The sequence below is a fragment of the Rana temporaria genome, chromosome 7 (genome assembly GCF_905171775.1).
Source record: "Rana temporaria chromosome 7, aRanTem1.1, whole genome shotgun sequence".
Lineage (NCBI taxonomy): Eukaryota > Metazoa > Chordata > Amphibia > Anura > Ranidae > Rana > Rana temporaria.
The window spans coordinates 61,215,591-61,234,020 of record NC_053495.1 but is presented as its reverse complement, the minus strand read 5'-3'; the positions used below and the strand labels follow the sequence as shown (position 1 = coordinate 61,234,020).

Below are 18,430 nucleotides of genomic sequence, written 5' to 3'. Positions count from 1 at the left end.
AGCTTCTTTAGCATAGCAGTGGTCATCTTGGAGGTGTGTTTGGGGTCGTTATTATGTTGGAATAGTGCCCTGGGGCCCAGTCTCCGAAGAGAGGGGATCATGCTTTGCTTCAGTATGTCACAGCAGGGCTCAAAATTTCAAGTCCTGATCTACTAGCCAGGCCTCAAGAGTTACTCGCCACCAGTTGCCCCACCTAATTCATACACTGCCCTGCGCCTAATTTCACCCGTAAACACGCCCTCGTAGATTATCTCATGGAATGACACTGTTAAATGTTTTATGCAGAATCAAGTACAAAATTAAATATTACCAACAACAACTTTAACAAAATGGGACAGGGCACTGGGGTCAGACCAGAGGGACAGGGCACTGGGGTCAGACCAGAGGGACAGGGCACTGGGGGCAGATCAGAGGGACAGGGCACTAGAACTGGGTCTCTTCCCCATTCTCTTGCTGTCTCCTCTGCAACTCCCATCCATCCTCTCTCTCTCCCATTCATCTCATCATCAGGAGCCTGTGTGTGCAGCTCCACGCTTGCATGTCCCCACTTCCCCCTTTTATTCAGGCTGGCAGTGAGGAGAGGAGGCGCAGCACAGCGGGAGGGAGTACAAACCAGCGCTGAGATCCACACAACTGCACAGCCATTGACACCATAGCACAGCGCACACTGACACTGCACAGCACACATTGAGACCAGTCTGCTCACAGTGTTCAGGCTGAACTGCTGGACACTTACATAGAGCACAAGGAGAAGAAAACTGTACAAACTGGAAGGCTGCCACTGTCATGTCAACTTTCAGTGAGCGCTGCACCGGAGTGGTAATTTTCGCAATCCTCCACCTCACTCATTACTTTCTGCTCTCCAGCTACATTGGTCGGGGGAGGGGGGCAGGCTCAGAGAGGTCATACTGTTAGGTCCCATGGCTTAATGAGAATTGTAAGGAGAGCACCTATGTACTGCTCTGCCTGTGCGTGGCTCACCAGACTACTTTTTCCCGAGCATGCACCTTTCCTCTTCGGCCGCCAATCGCATCGGGGCTCTAAGTGTAGGCACAGATTGGAGGGAGATTGGTCATGTAGCCCTGTCATCACTCGCCCCCAGCTTAAATCCACTCGCCAAATGCTAGTAGGCGAGTCAAAATTTTGAGGGCTGTGTCACAATACATGTTGGCATTCATGGTTTCCTCAATGAATTGTAGCTCCTCAGTGCCGGCAGCACTCATGCCGCCCCAGACCATGACACTCCCACCACCATGCTAGGCAAGACACACTTGTCTTTGTACTCCTCACCTGGTTGCCGTGACACACGCTTCACACCATCTGAACTAAATAAGTTTATCTTGGTCTCATCAGACCACAGGACATGGTTCCAGTAATCCACGTCCTTTGTCTGCTTGTGTTCAGCAAACTGTTTGCAGGCTTTCTTGAACATCATCTTTTGAAGGGGCTTCGTTCTGGGACGACAGCCATGCAGACCAATTTGAAGCCGTGTGCGGCGTATGGTCTGATCAATCACAGGCTGACCCCCCCACCCCTTCAATGTCTATTTCTCAAAGACAACCTCTGGATATGACACTGAGCATGTGCATTCTTTGGTCGACCATGGCGAGGCCTGTTCTGAGTGGAACCTGTCCTATTAAACTGCTGTATGGTCTTGGCCACCGTGCTGCAGCTCAGTTTCAGGGTCTTGCCAATCTTCTTATAGCCTAGGCCATCTTTATGTAGAGCAACAATTCTTTTTTTCAAATCCTCAGAAAGTTCTTTGCCATGAGGTGCCATGTTGAACTTCCAGTGACCAGTATGAGAGAGTGAGAGTGATAATATCAAATTTACCACACCTGCTCCCCATCCACATCTGAGACCTTGTAACACTAACGAGTCACATGACACTGGGGAGGGAAAATGTCTAATTGGGCCCAATTTGGACATTTTTTTCTTAGTGGTGTACCCACTTTTGTTGCCAGCGAATTGGACATTAATGGCTGTGTGTTGAGTTATTTTGAGGGGACAGCAAATTTACAGTGTTATACAAGCTGTACACTCACTATGTTACATCGTAGCAAAGTGTAATTTCTTCAATGTTGTCACATGAAAAAATATAATAAATATTTACAAAAATGTGAGTGGTGTACTCACTTTTGTGAGATACTGTACTTACCTGAGTTCTCACTCGATCCAGTGCTGTGCCCATCTGCAGCGGCTCTCTCTTCTCTCTCACAGGATAGAGAGGCAGCAGAAACCATTGGCTCCAACTGCTGTGAATCAAATCCTGTGAGCAGGGGGTGGGGCAGGGCCAAGCTGCTCTGTGTGTGTCTATGTGGACACACAGAACAGGAATCAGAAGAGCAACCACGTATGCGCCACCATAGAAAAGTATACTCTTATTGTGGCGCATGCAGGAGAGAAGGAGACTACAGCTTCAGCGGGGAACGTCAGAAGAGAACGATCAAGGTTACTCTGTGCAAAACCATTGTACAGAGCAGGTACATATAAACCTGTTTTTTATTTTCATTTATAAAAAAGAAAGAAAGTTTACAACCCCTTAACCCTTCAATATGCTTTCCAAAATGATAAAAGGGGTTTTTGATATACTATATCTACGATCTGATTGAAAAAGCCCTGCAAAAGAGCTGGAATTGAGGAGCAAACTGCAAAATGTACACATACATCAAACCCCCCAAAAAAACTGTTTCTGACAGATGCGGCGGAGTTGTTCCGCGCACACAGCAGCGGTAGAGGGCGCTACTCTCTCTCTCTTCTTCGCTCTCTCACTATGTAGGCTGTCTCTATAGTGTTTTGCTGGGCGCTTCCGGTGACGTAGTTCCTGGTGGGTGACCCCTGTGTGTGCCGCACGTTGGAAGTCATGTCACCGTCGGACGTTCCCCTGGAAATCGCGCTTAGCGCGGCTAGGAACCCAGAGATTGAGGATGAGGAAGATGATGATGACAATGATGAGGTGATTCTCGTTTCAGCAGCTTCGTAGTGCAATTGGTGTTTTTTAGTCTCCATTACAGGTAGAGCACACTGATCACACCCTGCGCCACCCTCCTATTATAGCTGCTGTGGGACTGCAGAAATATACGTGCTGAGACTTGTTGTTCCACAGCAGATGTAATACAGAGAAAGGCTTGCCTATTCTACCCACCTGGCTGAATAAAGTGGATATGTAGGCAGAGACCAGGCTGCAGTACATAGGAGGGTGCCGCTCTCTATGCCCAGTGCCAGGCCTCCAGCATTGAACGTTATTTGGTCCTGTTGGGCAATCCTCTATGCCCAACAGGACCCGGCATAAAGGATTGCCCAACAGGACCAATCAAGGTACCACCACCTATCGCCCTTTGCCCTTAGGGGTGTCGACATCTGGTGAGTGGGGACCCAAAGTCACCTTCCCGTGTTATATATATTCATACAATTTTATTATACATCATACTTTGAAGATTGAACTTTGCACCTAAGATTGATTTTTCATTATAAGACTATTGTCATTTTCATGGTTTACAGCCCACATTTGTTTTAACATCACTGTCAGAGGGGCTGATTATTGTGTGTTGGTCTGACATTATGGGCTAATCCTTGTCTCCCATTGTACATTTGAGTTGGTAGATTACTTGGCATTGAGGTGCGGGATCACCCACCCATACTGCATGAGGATATTTCTCAGTTATCATCCAAGCTAATACTGCTAACGGCAGCCTGCACAGTGTCCTGACTGAGATCTTATATTTATTATTTTTTCACCTAATCATATTATATCGTTTTTTTATTTTTATTTTCTATTCACTATTGGATTGGGTATTGCATTGATTCTTGGCACTTATCAGGAATGGTATAACCACTGGATCACCCACCCATACTGCATGAGGCCATTTCTCAGTCATCATCCAAGCTAATACTGCTATCAGTAGCCTGCACAGTGTCCTGATTGGGATCATATATTTATTATTTGTTCACCTAATTTAATCCCTATTCATATTATATTGTTCTTTTTAATATTTTCTATTCACTATTGGATTGGGAGTCCTCTAGGACATATTGGTAATTATTGTTGACTTTTTACAGGGTCTGGTTATATAATACATATTTGTACCTATTCACTCAGACGGCACAGCCTACTCAGGCACACTTGGGTTAGGCATTTTTGTATTGACTCTTGGCACTTACCAGGATTGGTATGACCACTGGCCTGCACAGAGTCCTGACCTAATTTTGTTTTTTCGCCATTATCACTGGCTTGCACAGAGTCCTGACCTTTTTTGCTGTTTCACATCTTTCACATTTATAGACCCTTGCTTTACAGACTGGACCACCATTTTATAGTGGAGGCACCAGCATCTATGCACTGGGTAACCAGTTTTTCCCACTAGCCCTAAAAAAGGGTAACCCACACACGCTTGCAGTAAAGCGGTGAGTGACTACAGAGAATCCACCACCATTGGCTTCTTTGAGGATAAAGGCTACCCAACAAGTGTTTAACACTATCCCAGGACACCTCTGGATTTCCGGGCCTTGTAGGTCTAGCAGCGCCACCATCCCAATATATATTTATACATTGTATTATATTCAACTTTGTAATTCATATCATGAATTTAAATGAATATGAATTCAATGTCGGCCATTATCGGCACTTTTTGATGCAAGTTACCGCTCCAGGTGGGTGTGCTAAGCAATCAGTGTTTTCTCAGGAGATCAAGGATCAATGCACAAAGCAAGTGGTAGAGAAATTGAATGGACAGCCGAACTCCAAAAGTCCCCTCAAAATACAATGATCACTGCTAAGAGCTACAGCAGTGATCAAAAAAACAAAAACGACAGGCTGGTTGCACTGAAGTCGATTGATAGGTCAAGTTCATTACAACCAGCCTGCCCATACATGGATCAGCAAAAGCCGTTTGAATTTTGATCTGTCTATGGCCAGCTTTAAAAGTGACATACAGCTCTGAACACATAACTTATTACACTGCAATTTTATTACTTTTAAATAAGCATTTTTTGTAGTGATGCACCAAAATGTTAGCCACCAAGCCGAAAATAGGGTTTTTAGCGCTAAGTGCCGATAACGGCTGCTAAAAATGGCCACGATTTAGCCGTGCTTATGGTGTGTTCTTCATAGGTCATGTGACTCAAACAAATGCATTAAAAACGCAACACGGGTGCATTTACGTACGTGTTGTTCCTGCGTTTTCAATGGGAAATGCGTTTGTGTTTGCCAAATAAGCACCAAAAATGCAGCAATCCAGGATTTTTAAGACTGCGTCAAAAGGTAAGTGGTAGAGAAATTGAATGGACAGCCGCATTCCAAAAGAACCTTGAAGGTTGTCTTTATTGTAAAACAGATAAAAATTGCACTACAAAACACAGCAAAAGATGGAGATAGCAGCCTACGCGTTTCACACAGCCATGATTAAGCACTAACTGATAGTGTAAAACGCGTAGGTAGGCTGCTATCAGTTAGTGCCTAATCATGGCTGTGTGAAACGCGTAGGCTGCTATCTCCATCTTTTGCTGTGTTTTGTAGTGCAATTTTTATCTGTTTTACAATAAAGACAACCTTCAAGGTTCTTTTGGAGTGCGGCTGTCCATCCAATTCTCTACCACTTACCTTTTTGACGCAGTCTTAAAAATCCTGATTGCTGCATTTTTGGTGCTTATTTGGCAAACAACACAAACGCATTTCCCATTGAAAACGCAGGAAGAACATGTAAGAAAATGCACCCGTGCTGCGTTTTTGATGCATTTGTTTGAGTCACATGACCTATGAAGAACACACCATAAGCACGGCTAAATCGTGGCCGTTTTTAGCAGCCGTTTTTGGCACTTAACGCTAAAAACCCTATTTTCGTCTTGGTGGCAAAAATTTTGGTGCATCACTACAAAAAATGCTTTTTTAAAGTAATAAAAATTGCAGTGTAATAAGTTATGTGTTCAGAGCTGTATGTCACTTTTAAAGCTGGCCATAGACAGATCAAAATTCAGCCGGCTTTTGCTGATCCATGTATGGGCAGGCTGGTTGTAATGAACTTGATCTATCAATCGACTTCAGTGCAACCAGTCTTTGTTTTTGTGATGACTGCTGTAGCTCCAAGCAGTGATCTTTGTATTTTGGAGGCTGGGAAACCTCCCGCTGTCAGAGTACAGTAGTTCCATGGGAGGAATTGCCCTATCAATACTGACTGTTTTGATGGGGACATGGTAATTTTCTTTCCTTCAGCCCGTGGTTGAGGGAAATAAATTTGCACAATGTATGGCCTGCCTAAGGATGTTTGTGATTACTGTATTTACACTCATTCAGTGGAGTAACAACTATGAGCTCTAATACATGGAAGCTGCAGTGTTTGTCCAAAACACCAACATTTTGGGTGAGCAGGCGGCCGAAAGAAGAAAAAGTTGTCAAAAAAACGTGCCGCACGTGTCATCCTGGCGCGCCCCTGTCAGAGTCCTCCTCCTCACGAGTGTTATGAGATGCCGCTTTGCCAGTGCCCAGTAGAGCGCTCTCACTCTGTGTCACAAAGCTGGATCTCAATCACTGTGCAACCACTGTAACGATGTCACGCCCCATAAGACCGCCTCTTGTGATAGACGATTCAATGATCCAATGCTGGGAATCACTGTGCCGTGTGTCGTAGGAGGCGGGACATTGTTACACCAGCTGCACAGCGATTCAGATTCAGCTCTGTGACACAGCGTGAGATCACTCTGATGGGTACTGGTGGGCTGTATTTCATGGGCACTGGCACTGAGAGTATCATCCAAAAAAATGGTGTCTGTTCATACCTGTAAAAGACAAAGATCTCTGCTAGTCCCCAAAGAGTTTGCAAATAGTGACTCCTTGAAAGTCTACTTGCATATTATTAGCTATGCACCCCCAGCTGATACTGCTCATGCAAAGAGCTCTGTCACCTTGTAGGGATGAGTGCCATCTTTCCCCAAACAGTCTTGGTGGTCAGTGGAGTCATTTTAGAGAATTTTAATCTCATTGTCTTAACTATTTATTTGTATTTTTCTAGCTGGATGAGACTTTATCAGAAAGACTTTGGGGGTTGACGGAAATGTTTCCTGGCCGTGTGCGTACTGCTGCTGGTGTAACCCTTGACGTCTCCATTTGTGCAGCCAAGAAGCTTTATAGGTGGGTAACCAATATTATATCCTGGTAGATGTTTCGCAAAGAAGAACGTTAAATGTTGAAGTCTGCATCCAGAATCTGTGTGTTAGACTAATTTATGTTTTTTTTTTTTTTTTCCTGAACATTGTTTGTTTAACTGCTTGCCATCCAGCCGCCGCATTTTTACGGCGGCAGGTCGGCTCTGCTGGGCGAGAGCGCGTAGCTATATGTCACCTCGCCCAGCAGCCAATAGGGGCGCGCGCGCCCCCCGCTCGTCCCTGACTCCCGTGTGCGTGCCCGGCGGGCGCGATCTCCGCCGGGCACCCGCGATTGCTCGTTACAGAGCGGGGACCGGGAGCTGTGTGTGTAAACACACAGCTAGCTCCCGGTTCTGTCAGGAGAGAAATGCCTGACCGACTGTCTGTTCATACAATGTAGCATGTTTATAGCACTGATCACTATAAAAATGCCAATGGTCCCAAAAATGTGTCAAAAGTGTCCGCCATAATGTCGCAGTACCAAAAAAAAATCGCTGATCGCCGCCATTACTAGTAAAAAAAAAAAATATTAATAAAAATGCCATACAACTACCCCCTATTTTGTAAACGCTATAACTTTTGCGCAAACAATCAAACGCTTATTGCGATATTTTTCGTAATAATAAAAAAGAAAAATGTAGAAGAATACGTATCGGCTTAAACTGAGGGGAAAAAAAAAATGTTATATATATTTTTGGGGGATATTTATTATGGTAAAAAATATTTAATTTTTTTTTTAATTGTCGCTCTATTTTTGTTTATAGCGCAAAAACTAAAAAACGCAGAGGTGATCAAATACCACCAAAAGAAAGCTCTATTTGTGGGAAAAAAGGACGCCAATTTTGTTTGGGAGCCATGTCGCACGACCTTGTCAGCTAAAGCGACGCAGTGCCGAATCGCAAAAAGTGCTCTGGTCCGGGGCTTAAGTGGTTAATTTAGAAATATATTTATTCTAAAAGATTATCAGCTGTGAATAAAAGAAAAACATAACTGGAGTAAAAATTACTGCTGGGACTTTTTATGCTGGTAATGTAGACAATAAGGTGCGCCACACTGCCTAGAAGAATTTTGTTTTATGGGGGTGATTAACATGTAAAATATAGTTCTACTTTAATTTTGGTGAAAGGTTTTCATGGCAAACCAAAACAGTTTAAGATGAATGGCCTTATAACATCCACTATACTACTTGTATACTGTAGATGTAGACCTATAGTAGCCGGCTGAACTTTTTTTTTTTTTATTATTTTCATTTATTTAAGGTGAATATAGAAAAAGAAATTTCAATACAGAATGAATGCCCCTTTAAAAGCGTCTTATGCCGCATACACACGATCGGATTTTCAGTCGGGAAAAACCTTGGATAGTTTTTCAGACGGAATTCTGCTCAAGCTTGGCTTGCATACACACGGTCACACAGAAGTTCTCTGAACTTTCGACCGTTAAGAACACGGTGGCGTACAACACTACGACGAGCCGAGAAAATTAAGTTCAATGCTTCTGAGCATGCTTAGAATTGTTTCCGAGCATGCGTCTGTATTTTGTGCGTCAGAATTGCTACAGATGATCAGAATTTCCAATTGGGATTTTTTTCCATCTGAAAATTTGAGAACCAGCTCTCAAATTTTTGTTGGCAGAAATTCCGACAGGAAAACTCAGAGCCTACACACAGTCGGAATTTCCGTGTATATGGGCATTATGAGTTTCTAATGGCAAACTTTACCAAATTTGCCCAGCGCAGTTCTTCAGGGGATCCTTCTATATATTTAGCTTCCTGTATGACCCTGGGCGATGCTGCCTTGTCCAACCTGTTCACTGGTAGATTTCCAAGCCTGATCCTAGACAGACAGGCTTTTTTCATTAGGGTGCTTAAATGCTTTATTAAAATATTGAACTCTAGGCAGATATTAAAAGTAACTGGCACAAATACAGAATTTTAATGATTCCAGCCTCTTGTCTTGCCTTTAGAGCAGCACCAAAACTGAGAACTGTAAGAAAAATAAACAAAATATGTAAATTGTAAAAAAATAAAACTGACTCAGTCCACGCCTCATCAGTGCCCATCAGTGTGCTTATTCGTTTTACTGTCACATGACATACTCGGTCTTGAAGTGAATCCATGCAACCCTAACAGTGATGCATGAGTAATTATCAGTCAAACTATAACGGCGCAAAAAAAAATGGCTGGACAGGAATGAGTTGTAACATGTTTTTTCAAATGGTTAAACTAATCATTCTTATTTTTTTTGCTTTTAGTTTTTCACGGTCAGCACTGTGGATAGGAACCACCTCGTTCATGATTCTGGTATTGCCTGTAGTGTTTGAGACAGAAAAATTGCAGATGGAGCAACAGCAGCAACTACAACAGAGACAGGTGAGAATGTAATCAATTGTATTAAAACCTATTGCCGATATTGCAAGGGGTCCTTTTTCTACATCTATACAGTGGGTATAGAAAAGAATCATCCTCTTTAAAAAAAATCTTTTTTTTTTTTTTTATCGGCGCTATACAAGCTCATACTGGCTCACACCCACCACACAATACCTACTTTTACTAAACTTTGGTCCAGGGAGTTGGGATTTGAGCTCTCCGGGAGATTGGCATAAGGCCATCCTCTTTACTCACAAATCTTCCATATCAGACTATACTCAGGAGAAAAAATACAAACTAATATCCAGATGGTACTGCGACCTTGTCACTATCAACCGGATCTTTCCATCAGCCGCGGACACGTGTTTGCGATGTCATGTGAAGAGAGGAACGTACCTCCATATATGGTGGGATTGTGACACTATCCACCCCTTCTGGACGCAGATCTTCCAGATTTTTACAGAAGTTTATGATAAACCCCTCAGGCCCTCCCCCTCTATAGCTTTGTCTATTTTCCAGCTCACGATTAAATCCCAAAAGTCCAGCTTACTTAAATTCTTCCTCTCTGCAGCCAGACAATATCCACATTTTGGAAGAATACTGTCACCCCACCCATATCCTGGATGAACAAAATCAATAATATTATTCTTATGGAGGAGATGCAGGCTAGGGAGACAGATAAATGGGAGAAATGTAAAAATACTTGGTTTATATGGATGTATTACTCCTATTAAGACAAATGGAGTCCGTCAATAGAACCCTCTCCCTCTTGTACGCTCTGTAGTCTTATTCCCACAGTGGACTTGTCTCATACGCTTTTCTTTTCTTCTTTTTCAATGATTGAAACAGTATTTTTCTATACCTATATTTTTGTACCATTGCACTCATTGTTATGAGTATATGTTTATCATTTTCTAACTTTGTTAAAAGAAATGAATACTTATTCAACCTTTAAAATAATCACATTTCCAAGTGAAAGATATAATCCCAACATTTCAGATTTTTTTTTAAAACAGAATCACTGTGTTGGAAAAAGGAAGCCCCCCCCCATGTCAGTATTTTGTTGGACCACATTTTGCTTTAATTACAGCCTTTAGTCTGTGTCTACTAACTTTTGGGCATCTAGACTTTGTAATATTTGCTCACTCTTCTTTGCAGAACTGCAAGTTCAGTTAAATTTGGTGACCATTTGTGGACTGCAGTTCAAGTTATTTCACAGATTTTCAATGGCTTTTAGGTCTGGGCTCTGACTAGGCCTTGCAAGGACATTCATCTTTTTCTCCTTCAGCCACTGTGGTAATTTTTGCTGTGTGATTTGGGTCATTGTCATGTTGTAAGGTAAACCTTCTTCTTATTGACAACTTTGTGGCTGAGGGCAGCGAAATTTTCCACAACAATTTGATGGTATTTTGTCCCATCCATTTCTTCTTCTATATTGACAAGTGCTCCAGTCCCTGCTGCAGAGAAACACCCCCATAATAGGATATTACCACCTCCATGCTTTACTAGTGTTATTTGGATGGTGGGCTGTATTGGATTTGCGCCAGACATATTTCTTGTTGAGGCCAAATAACGGTAATTCAATTATAGTGTTATCTGACCACCTTAAATACACCTTGAAGATTCTGAGGCCACATGGGGAAAAGGTTGTGGTCAGATTAGACTAAAATGTAATGATTTGACCTCAACACCAAACAATATGTCTGGCGGAAATCAAATAAAGCTCCCCATTCACATAACACCATTCCTACAATACAGCATGGAGGTGGTAATATCCTGTTATTGGGGTATTTCTCTGCAGCAGGACTGGAGCACTTGTCAGGATAGAATGAAATATGGATGGGGCAAAATATAAAATTCTTGAGAAAAATCTGCTGCCCCTCTGTATGTACATCTGCAAATATGATGCGTAATTGTGTACTGAACTGTATTTTTATTGTGCAACTGTTGAGCACTTTGGTCTTGTTTCTTTCTTTTTTATATATCTTGTCAATAAAAAGAGATAAAAAAATCTGCTGCCCTCTGTCACAAAGTTGTCAATGGGAAGAAAGCTTTCCCTCCAACATGACCATGACCCAAAGCATACAGCAAAAATGACCACACAGTGGCTGAAGGAGAAAAGGTGAATGTCCTTGCATGGTCTAGCGCCATGGGTGCTCAACCTGTGGCTCTCCAGCTGTTGCAAAACTACAATTCCCATAATGCCTCAGCCTTTGGGAGACATGCTTGTACCTGTCAGCGGCTTGCAATGCCTCATGGGAATTGTAGTTCCGCAACAGCTGGAGAGCCACAGGTTGAGCACCCATGGAGACTCTAGCCTTAAACAAAACTTAGGGGGGTTATTTACGAAAGGCAAATCCACCTTGCACTAGAAGTGCACTTGAAAGTGCAGTCACTGTTTGATCTGAGGGGAACATGCAAGAAAAATAAAAAACAGCATTTTTGCTTGCACATGACTAATGATAAAATCTGCAGAGCTAATTTCAGAGCTCCCCCCCCCAGATCTACAGCGAAGTGCACTTGTAGTGCAAAGTGGATTTGTCTTTCGTAAATAACCCCCTTAGTGTTACTAAACCCACAACAATAAAATCAGTCTCTATATGCAGTAAAGCATGCGTTATACTCACTGGAACATAAGGGGTAATCATCAGCATTGTGTAAAAAGGCAGTTTGATCCTGTCTTCTCTGACGCCCCCCCCCCCCCCCCTTACACAGAGCCTTGGGGGCAACCTGCACATGCTCAGTTTGGTGTGTATTACTAGATTTTTTTTTTTTTTCCTGGGAGTGCGTATGTGTATCGGCACAGGGACAATAGGCACTGTCCTGAAGCCTCATAGGACAATCAGGGGAGAATGAAAACTCCTCCTACAAGCTTTAACCAGACACTAGTAGAAGTCACAAGACTGCTCTAACTGCTGTTGAGAAAAGGTATTTAGCTGTTTATATTTACTAAAATTTTATTTCCATGTACTGTGGAAGACCAGATATATGGAATGCAGGGTCCTGGGGTTAGTAACAATTTAAACTTAAACCACATTGAAAATCTGTGGAATGACGTGAAGACTGCAGTCGACAAACGGCCACCATCAAATTTAACTGAACTTGAGCAGTTCTGCAAAGAGTGGGAAAATATTGCAAAAGTCTAGAGTTGCAAAGTTGGTAGAGACATCCCAACAGACTAAAGGCTGTAATTTTAAGGCAAACCAACAAAAACTGTGTCTGTCTTCATTTCAGGCTGCAAAGCAACAAAATGTGATTCTTTTCTATACCCACTGTATACATCATAAATGTTTTTTTGCACACAAATTACACATTTAAAAACTAGACGGATGTTTTTAGTTTTGCCATGTGCATGTACCTTGATTTATAAAGCATATGTGCTGCTGACGGACAGAAGAGATGGGGAATAGGAGTGACACAGATTTATGTCTGCTTGGACATTTTGGTATACAATCAGTTCTGGCAGCATGCATCTCTGTAAGTTGCATCAGGATCCTTGATCCCCATGACAGCCTCAATTTTTTTGTAAGCAGTTGCTGCCTTGTAATTGCACGTGAACAGGCTTGTTGGGAATTATTATATTGATAAACGGTATCAATTTACCTTTGTCAAAATTATAGCTGTGGATATTGACTACTAATCCTTATCAAATACCACCTGTATCGAAGGTCAGACACAGTTACCCTTTTCAGCTATTTTTTGTAAGCCTGAACAAATGCAATGCAACTTGATCTAAATGTTAGTGAGTGGGGTACAACTCGCAACATTTATTTTATTTATTACAGGTACTTTATATAGCGCCATTGATTTACGCAGCACTTTACATATACATTCACATCTGTCCCTGCCCTCAAGGAGCTTACAATCTAAGGTCCCTAACTCACATTCACACATACTAGGGTCCATTTAGACAGGAGCCAATTACCCTACCAGCGTGTCTTTGGAGTATGGGAGGAAACTCATGCAGGCACAGGGAGAACATGCAAACTCCAGGCAGGTAGTTTTGTGGTTGGGATTCGACAGGCGACCCTAGTGCTGCTAGGCGGAAGTGCTAATCACTTGGTCACTGTGCTGCCCAGTAACATTATTTGTATATTCTGAAAAGTTAGCCTTTTTTAGTAACTTAAAGCGATTAGAGATTTTTTTTTTAAGTTTTGTTGTATACTGATATATAGTGCTTGTTTTGTTTTTTTCCCATCAGATACTTCTAGGCCCATCTACAGGAATGTCTGGTTCTCTCCCTCCTCTCCCTGGAAAAGTATAATTTCAACTTAGTCCTTGAAAAATGTTTGATTCTATTGACTGGGGAACAGGGAGTTAAAAGACCAATGCTTTCTCGGCCATCTGCCTCCTTCAGTGCTCTGCATGGAACATTTGCTCTACCACTAGTATGCAATACTATCATCTGCAGACAAGGGAGCTTGAGCAGCGCCTGGTTTTTCTGGTATGAGTGGGAAAAATTCTAAAAAGATTCCTGTGGACAGTTCATCTTTTACACATCAGCCAATCATTCCACAACCGCATTGGGACAGACTTGATTATGTGTGCTGATACTGACCTGATGTCCTTGTAAAAATCTGTACAATGTATGTGGATTATATGCAGGTGTGTTTTCAAGGTTTAAATAAATGTTTTAGCCCCCCTAATAGCACATAGTACTGACTGTAACGATATTTGAATCAGATTATATGTGCCTCCAGAATTCTAGACATGACTTGCAGTGCATTTTCTATGCTTGCCACTCTGGAGAGAGAACATCACAATTTACACATAGTCTTTGTAAGGAAAAGTCTCCATATAATATGTCAATTATGAACAATTTTAATTTTTGTATTTGTAAAATTTCTGTTTACTGATTATAAGGCCACTAAATTCCTGCCTACAGTTTGGCACATGGGAAAAAAGCCTGAATAATCTCCCATCCAAAAAAAACTGCAGCACACTGTTCACTTACTCTCTGCAAGAATGTCATCATGGTATTGCCACTGTTTGACCCAGACAAGGTCCATTTATTTACTGTTTTTTATTTATATATCTGTAGAGACTCCATCAATCTGCAAGACTTTTAAAGCCTGAAGTGATTACTTACTGTAGTTAAATAGTTTAAGATCTTTTGTGTTTTCTATTTTATTTTCAAAACATAAAACTACAATGAACAAAGGTATTTTTGTGTTTTTTGTGTTTTTTTTATTAAGGCAGTTGTGGTATGTGTCTGTAGAAAATATAAAGGTATGCTTGGATTATAGACCTAACAGAAGAAATGCAACACAATGGGAGATGCGGCGGTACTGCATCTGGCGGTTTTTCCAATGCAGTCCCAACGCATTATATTGCAAATGTCCTTGTCTCCAATATCCCCGGTTCACATCGCTGCATTGCGGTGGTGTGTGCGGGCAAAATAAGTACTGCATGCAGCCACGATCCTAGTATAACCACTTGCTGTCCAGGACATTTTTGTACAGACACTGGATGGCGAGTGGTTAAACTCCAAGAAATTGATGGGTACTGCTTGGACTTGGAAGAAGGGGGGGAAATACCCCGAAAGCTTGTCCTGAAAAAATTGTACGATTAAAACCGTATCACGGACAATACATTGTTTCTGTTGGTAAGTACAAAAATCCTATTTCTTTCTCTTTAAAGTGGAAGTAAACCCTCCTATTGTTTTCAGCCAAGGAAGCTGCCATCTTGGCCTCAGTTTTTTTTTTTCATTCAAATTTTAAGTTTATTTTCAATAAAAGTAGAAGATACAAGTACATTAAAATAAAATACGGAAGGTATATCATTAGCATACATAAATAAAATCATTAAAATACAATTCATATCTAATATTCCCACTTCATTATCACCCTTCTACACCCAACAAGTCTATAGACTCAGTATCATGTAAAATGAGAATGGGAATATAAATATTGAAAAAGACTTTAGTTACCTAAAACAATAAATTATATTCAAAAAAAATGTCATCATATATCAAGGAATCCCCAGATATATCATGAACACCTAATATATTATAGGATATAATGCATACACCAGATTAAATAATGGGATCTATTTAAAGGATAGATTTCTAGAACATTTCCACCTCTCTGACACCCCCAATGGGATCTTGGCCTCAGTTTAATCTTCAACTGCCACGTTGCGCATGTGATCAATTATGACACCAGCCATTGGATGACAGTTCGGTTGAGAGCACAACCAATGTGACAGTTAGCATTCCTGGGATGCTGGGAATGTAACTGTTTTTTGAAATTGTTAAATCAACGGGTTTACGTCTCCTTTAACCACTTCAGCCCCAGACCATTTTGCTGGTTAATGACCGGGCCACTTTTTGCGATTCGGCACTGCGTTGCTTTAACTGACATTTGCGCGGTCGTGCGACGTGGCTCCCAAACAAAATTTATGTCCTTTTTTTTCCCCACAAATAGAGCTTTCGTTTGGTGGTATTTGATCAACTCTGCGGTTTTTATATTTTGCGCTATAAACAAAAATAAAGTTACAATTTTGAAAAAAAAATATATATATTTTTTGCTATAATAAATATCCCCATAAAATATATAAACAATTATTTTCCTCAGTTTAGGCCGATACGTATTTCTTCTTCATATTTTTCGTAAAAAAGAATCACAATAAGCGTTTATTGATTGGTTTGCACAAAAGTTATAGCGTCTAAAAAATTGGGAATAGTTTTATGCCATTTTTATTAATATTTTTTTTTTTACTAGTAATGGCGGTGATCTGCAATTTTTATCGGTACTGCGACCTTATGGCGGACACATCGGACACTTTTGACAAATTTTTGGGACCATTGGCATTTTTACAGCAATCGGTGCTATAAAAATGCATTCATTACTGTAAAAATGTCACTGGCAGGGAAGGGGTTAACACTAGGGGGGCGATCAAGGGGTTAATTATGTTCCCTAAAGTGTGTTCTAACTGAAGGGAGGTGGGACTGACTAGGGGAAATGACAGATCATTGTTGATACTTTGTATGAACATACGATCAGTCATTTCTCCCCCTGCAAGAACCAGAAACTGTGTGTGTAAACGCACAGCTCCCGGTTATTGCTCTGTCGGGAGCCATGGCCGGCGGTCGGCAAGCGGTTAAGGGACACAGGATCAGAGCAAAATCATAGTTTAAGCCGTATTCATCCCAAAGCAAGTATTTATTATATCCACTTAAAGTGGAACTTTACCCATAACAACTTGATAAAAAAATGTTCTTTAACCCTTTCCCAACTAGCCGCTGTAGTTATACTGTGGCAGGGTTGGCTCCCCTGGACGAGCCGTCGTAGCTGTACGTCGGCTCTTTAAGACGCTCTAGCAGGCACGCTTGCAGCGTGTCCCCGGGCCCGATGCGCATGCCCGGCAGGCGCGATAACTACCGGGCACCCACAATCACTCGTGCCAGAGCGAGAACCGGGAGGTGTGTGTAAACGCACAAATCTCGGGTTCTGTCAGGGGAGAGGAGACCGATCGCGTGTTCCTACTAAGAAGGAACAACGATCGGTCTCTAGTCAACCACATTTCCCCTCACAGTTGGAATACTCCCAGAGAACACAGTTAACTCTTAGATCGCCCCCCTAGTGTTAACCCCTTCCCTGCCAGTGACATTTATACAGTAATCATTGGCTATTTTTAGCTCTGATCGCAGTATAAATGTCGGTGGTTCCAAAAAAAGTGTCCGATCTGTCTGCTGCAATGTTAGTCACGATAAGAAATCGCAGATCGTTGACATTACTAGTAATAAAATAAAAAAATGCCATTAATCTATCCCCTATTTTGTAGACGCTATAACTTTTACACAAACCAATCAATATACGCTTACTGCATGTTGTTTTTTTATTGTTTTTTTTTTTTTTACATATCGGCCTAAACATTTTTTTTTACATTTGGGGGACAGGGGATATCCTGGGTAGCTACAGGTAAGCCTTAACCACTTCCATACAGGGCTGTTATACACACATCCATACCAGGCCTATTCTGGCACTTCTCTCCTACATGTACAAATCATAATTTTTTTGCTAGAAAATTACATAGAATCCCCAAACATTATATATGTTTTTTTAGCAGACACCCTAGGGAATAAAACGACTGTCATTGAAACGTTTTATCTTGTACGGTATTTGCGCAATAACTTTTCAAATGCCTTTTTTTTTAAAAAAAAAATTCATGAATTAAAAAAATAACAAAACAGTAAAGTTAGCCCAATTTTTTTTTGTAAAATATGAAAGATGATGTTACACCGAGTAAATAGATACCTAACCTGTCACGCTTTAAAATTGCGCAAACTCATGGAATGGCGCCAAACTTCGGTACTTAAAAATCTCCATAGGCAACGCTTTGACATTTTTTACAGGTTACCAGTTTAGATTTACAGAGGAGAAACGGCGTTTACATATGTCGGCGGGACTTGCGTGTGCGTTCGCTTCTGCGCGAGAGCTACTGGGGACAGGGGCGTTAAAAAAAAAAAAATTGTATTTCTTTTTTTTTTACATATTTATTTATTTTTGTTACACTTTTTTTTTTTTTTTTTTTTTTTTTTTTTATCACTTTTATTCCTATTACAAGGAATGTAAACATCCCTTGTAATAGGAATAGTTTGTGACAGGTCCTCTTTATGGAGAGATGCGGGGTCAATAAGACCGCACATCTCTCCTCCAGGCTGGAAAGCATGAAATTGGTGAAAAAGAATTCACCGATCTCATGATTACTGTTGCTTAGCAGCCGCAATTGCGGCTTTGTTTACTTACCTAGGGCACACTTAGGGGTTAAGTGTGCCCTAGGGAGTGCTTCTAACTGTAGTTGGGGTGGGCTGTGTGTAACAGGACAGTGATCACCACTTCCGATTACAGGAAGCTGTGGTCCCTGTCCTGTCACTAGGAAGACTGGGGAAATGCTTGTTTACATAAGCATTTCCCCCTTCTT

The 18,430-nt window shown here is 41.5% G+C and overlaps 1 protein-coding gene across 1 annotated transcript; it reads left to right on the top strand.

Annotated features, from left to right (window-relative positions):
* The first annotated feature begins 2,795 nt into the window (after positions 1 to 2,795).
* On the top strand, positions 2,796 to 14,669 carry TOMM22 (translocase of outer mitochondrial membrane 22). Its single transcript, XM_040359468.1, has 4 exons — positions 2,796 to 2,956; positions 7,005 to 7,123; positions 9,391 to 9,508; positions 13,707 to 14,669. The coding sequence occupies exons 1-4, from the start codon at positions 2,864 to 2,866 to the stop codon at positions 13,767 to 13,769; spliced, it is 393 nt and encodes a 130-aa protein (XP_040215402.1). The 5' UTR covers positions 2,796 to 2,863; the 3' UTR covers positions 13,770 to 14,669.
* Positions 14,670 to 18,430: the final 3,761 nt, after the last annotated feature.

What these genes read in the sequence shown, in the direction of transcription:
- TOMM22 (XM_040359468.1), top strand. Translation starts at nt 2,864, where the DNA reads ATGTCACCGTCGGACGTTCCCCTGGAAATCGCGCTTAGCGCGGCTAGG. An exon ending in ATGATGATGACAATGATGAG is followed by an intron (nt 2,957 to 7,004) that starts GTGATTCTCGTT and finishes GTATTTTTCTAG; the next exon opens with CTGGATGAGACTTTATCAGA. An exon ending in AGCAACTACAACAGAGACAG is followed by an intron (nt 9,509 to 13,706) that starts GTGAGAATGTAA and finishes TTTTCCCATCAG; the next exon opens with ATACTTCTAGGCCCATCTAC.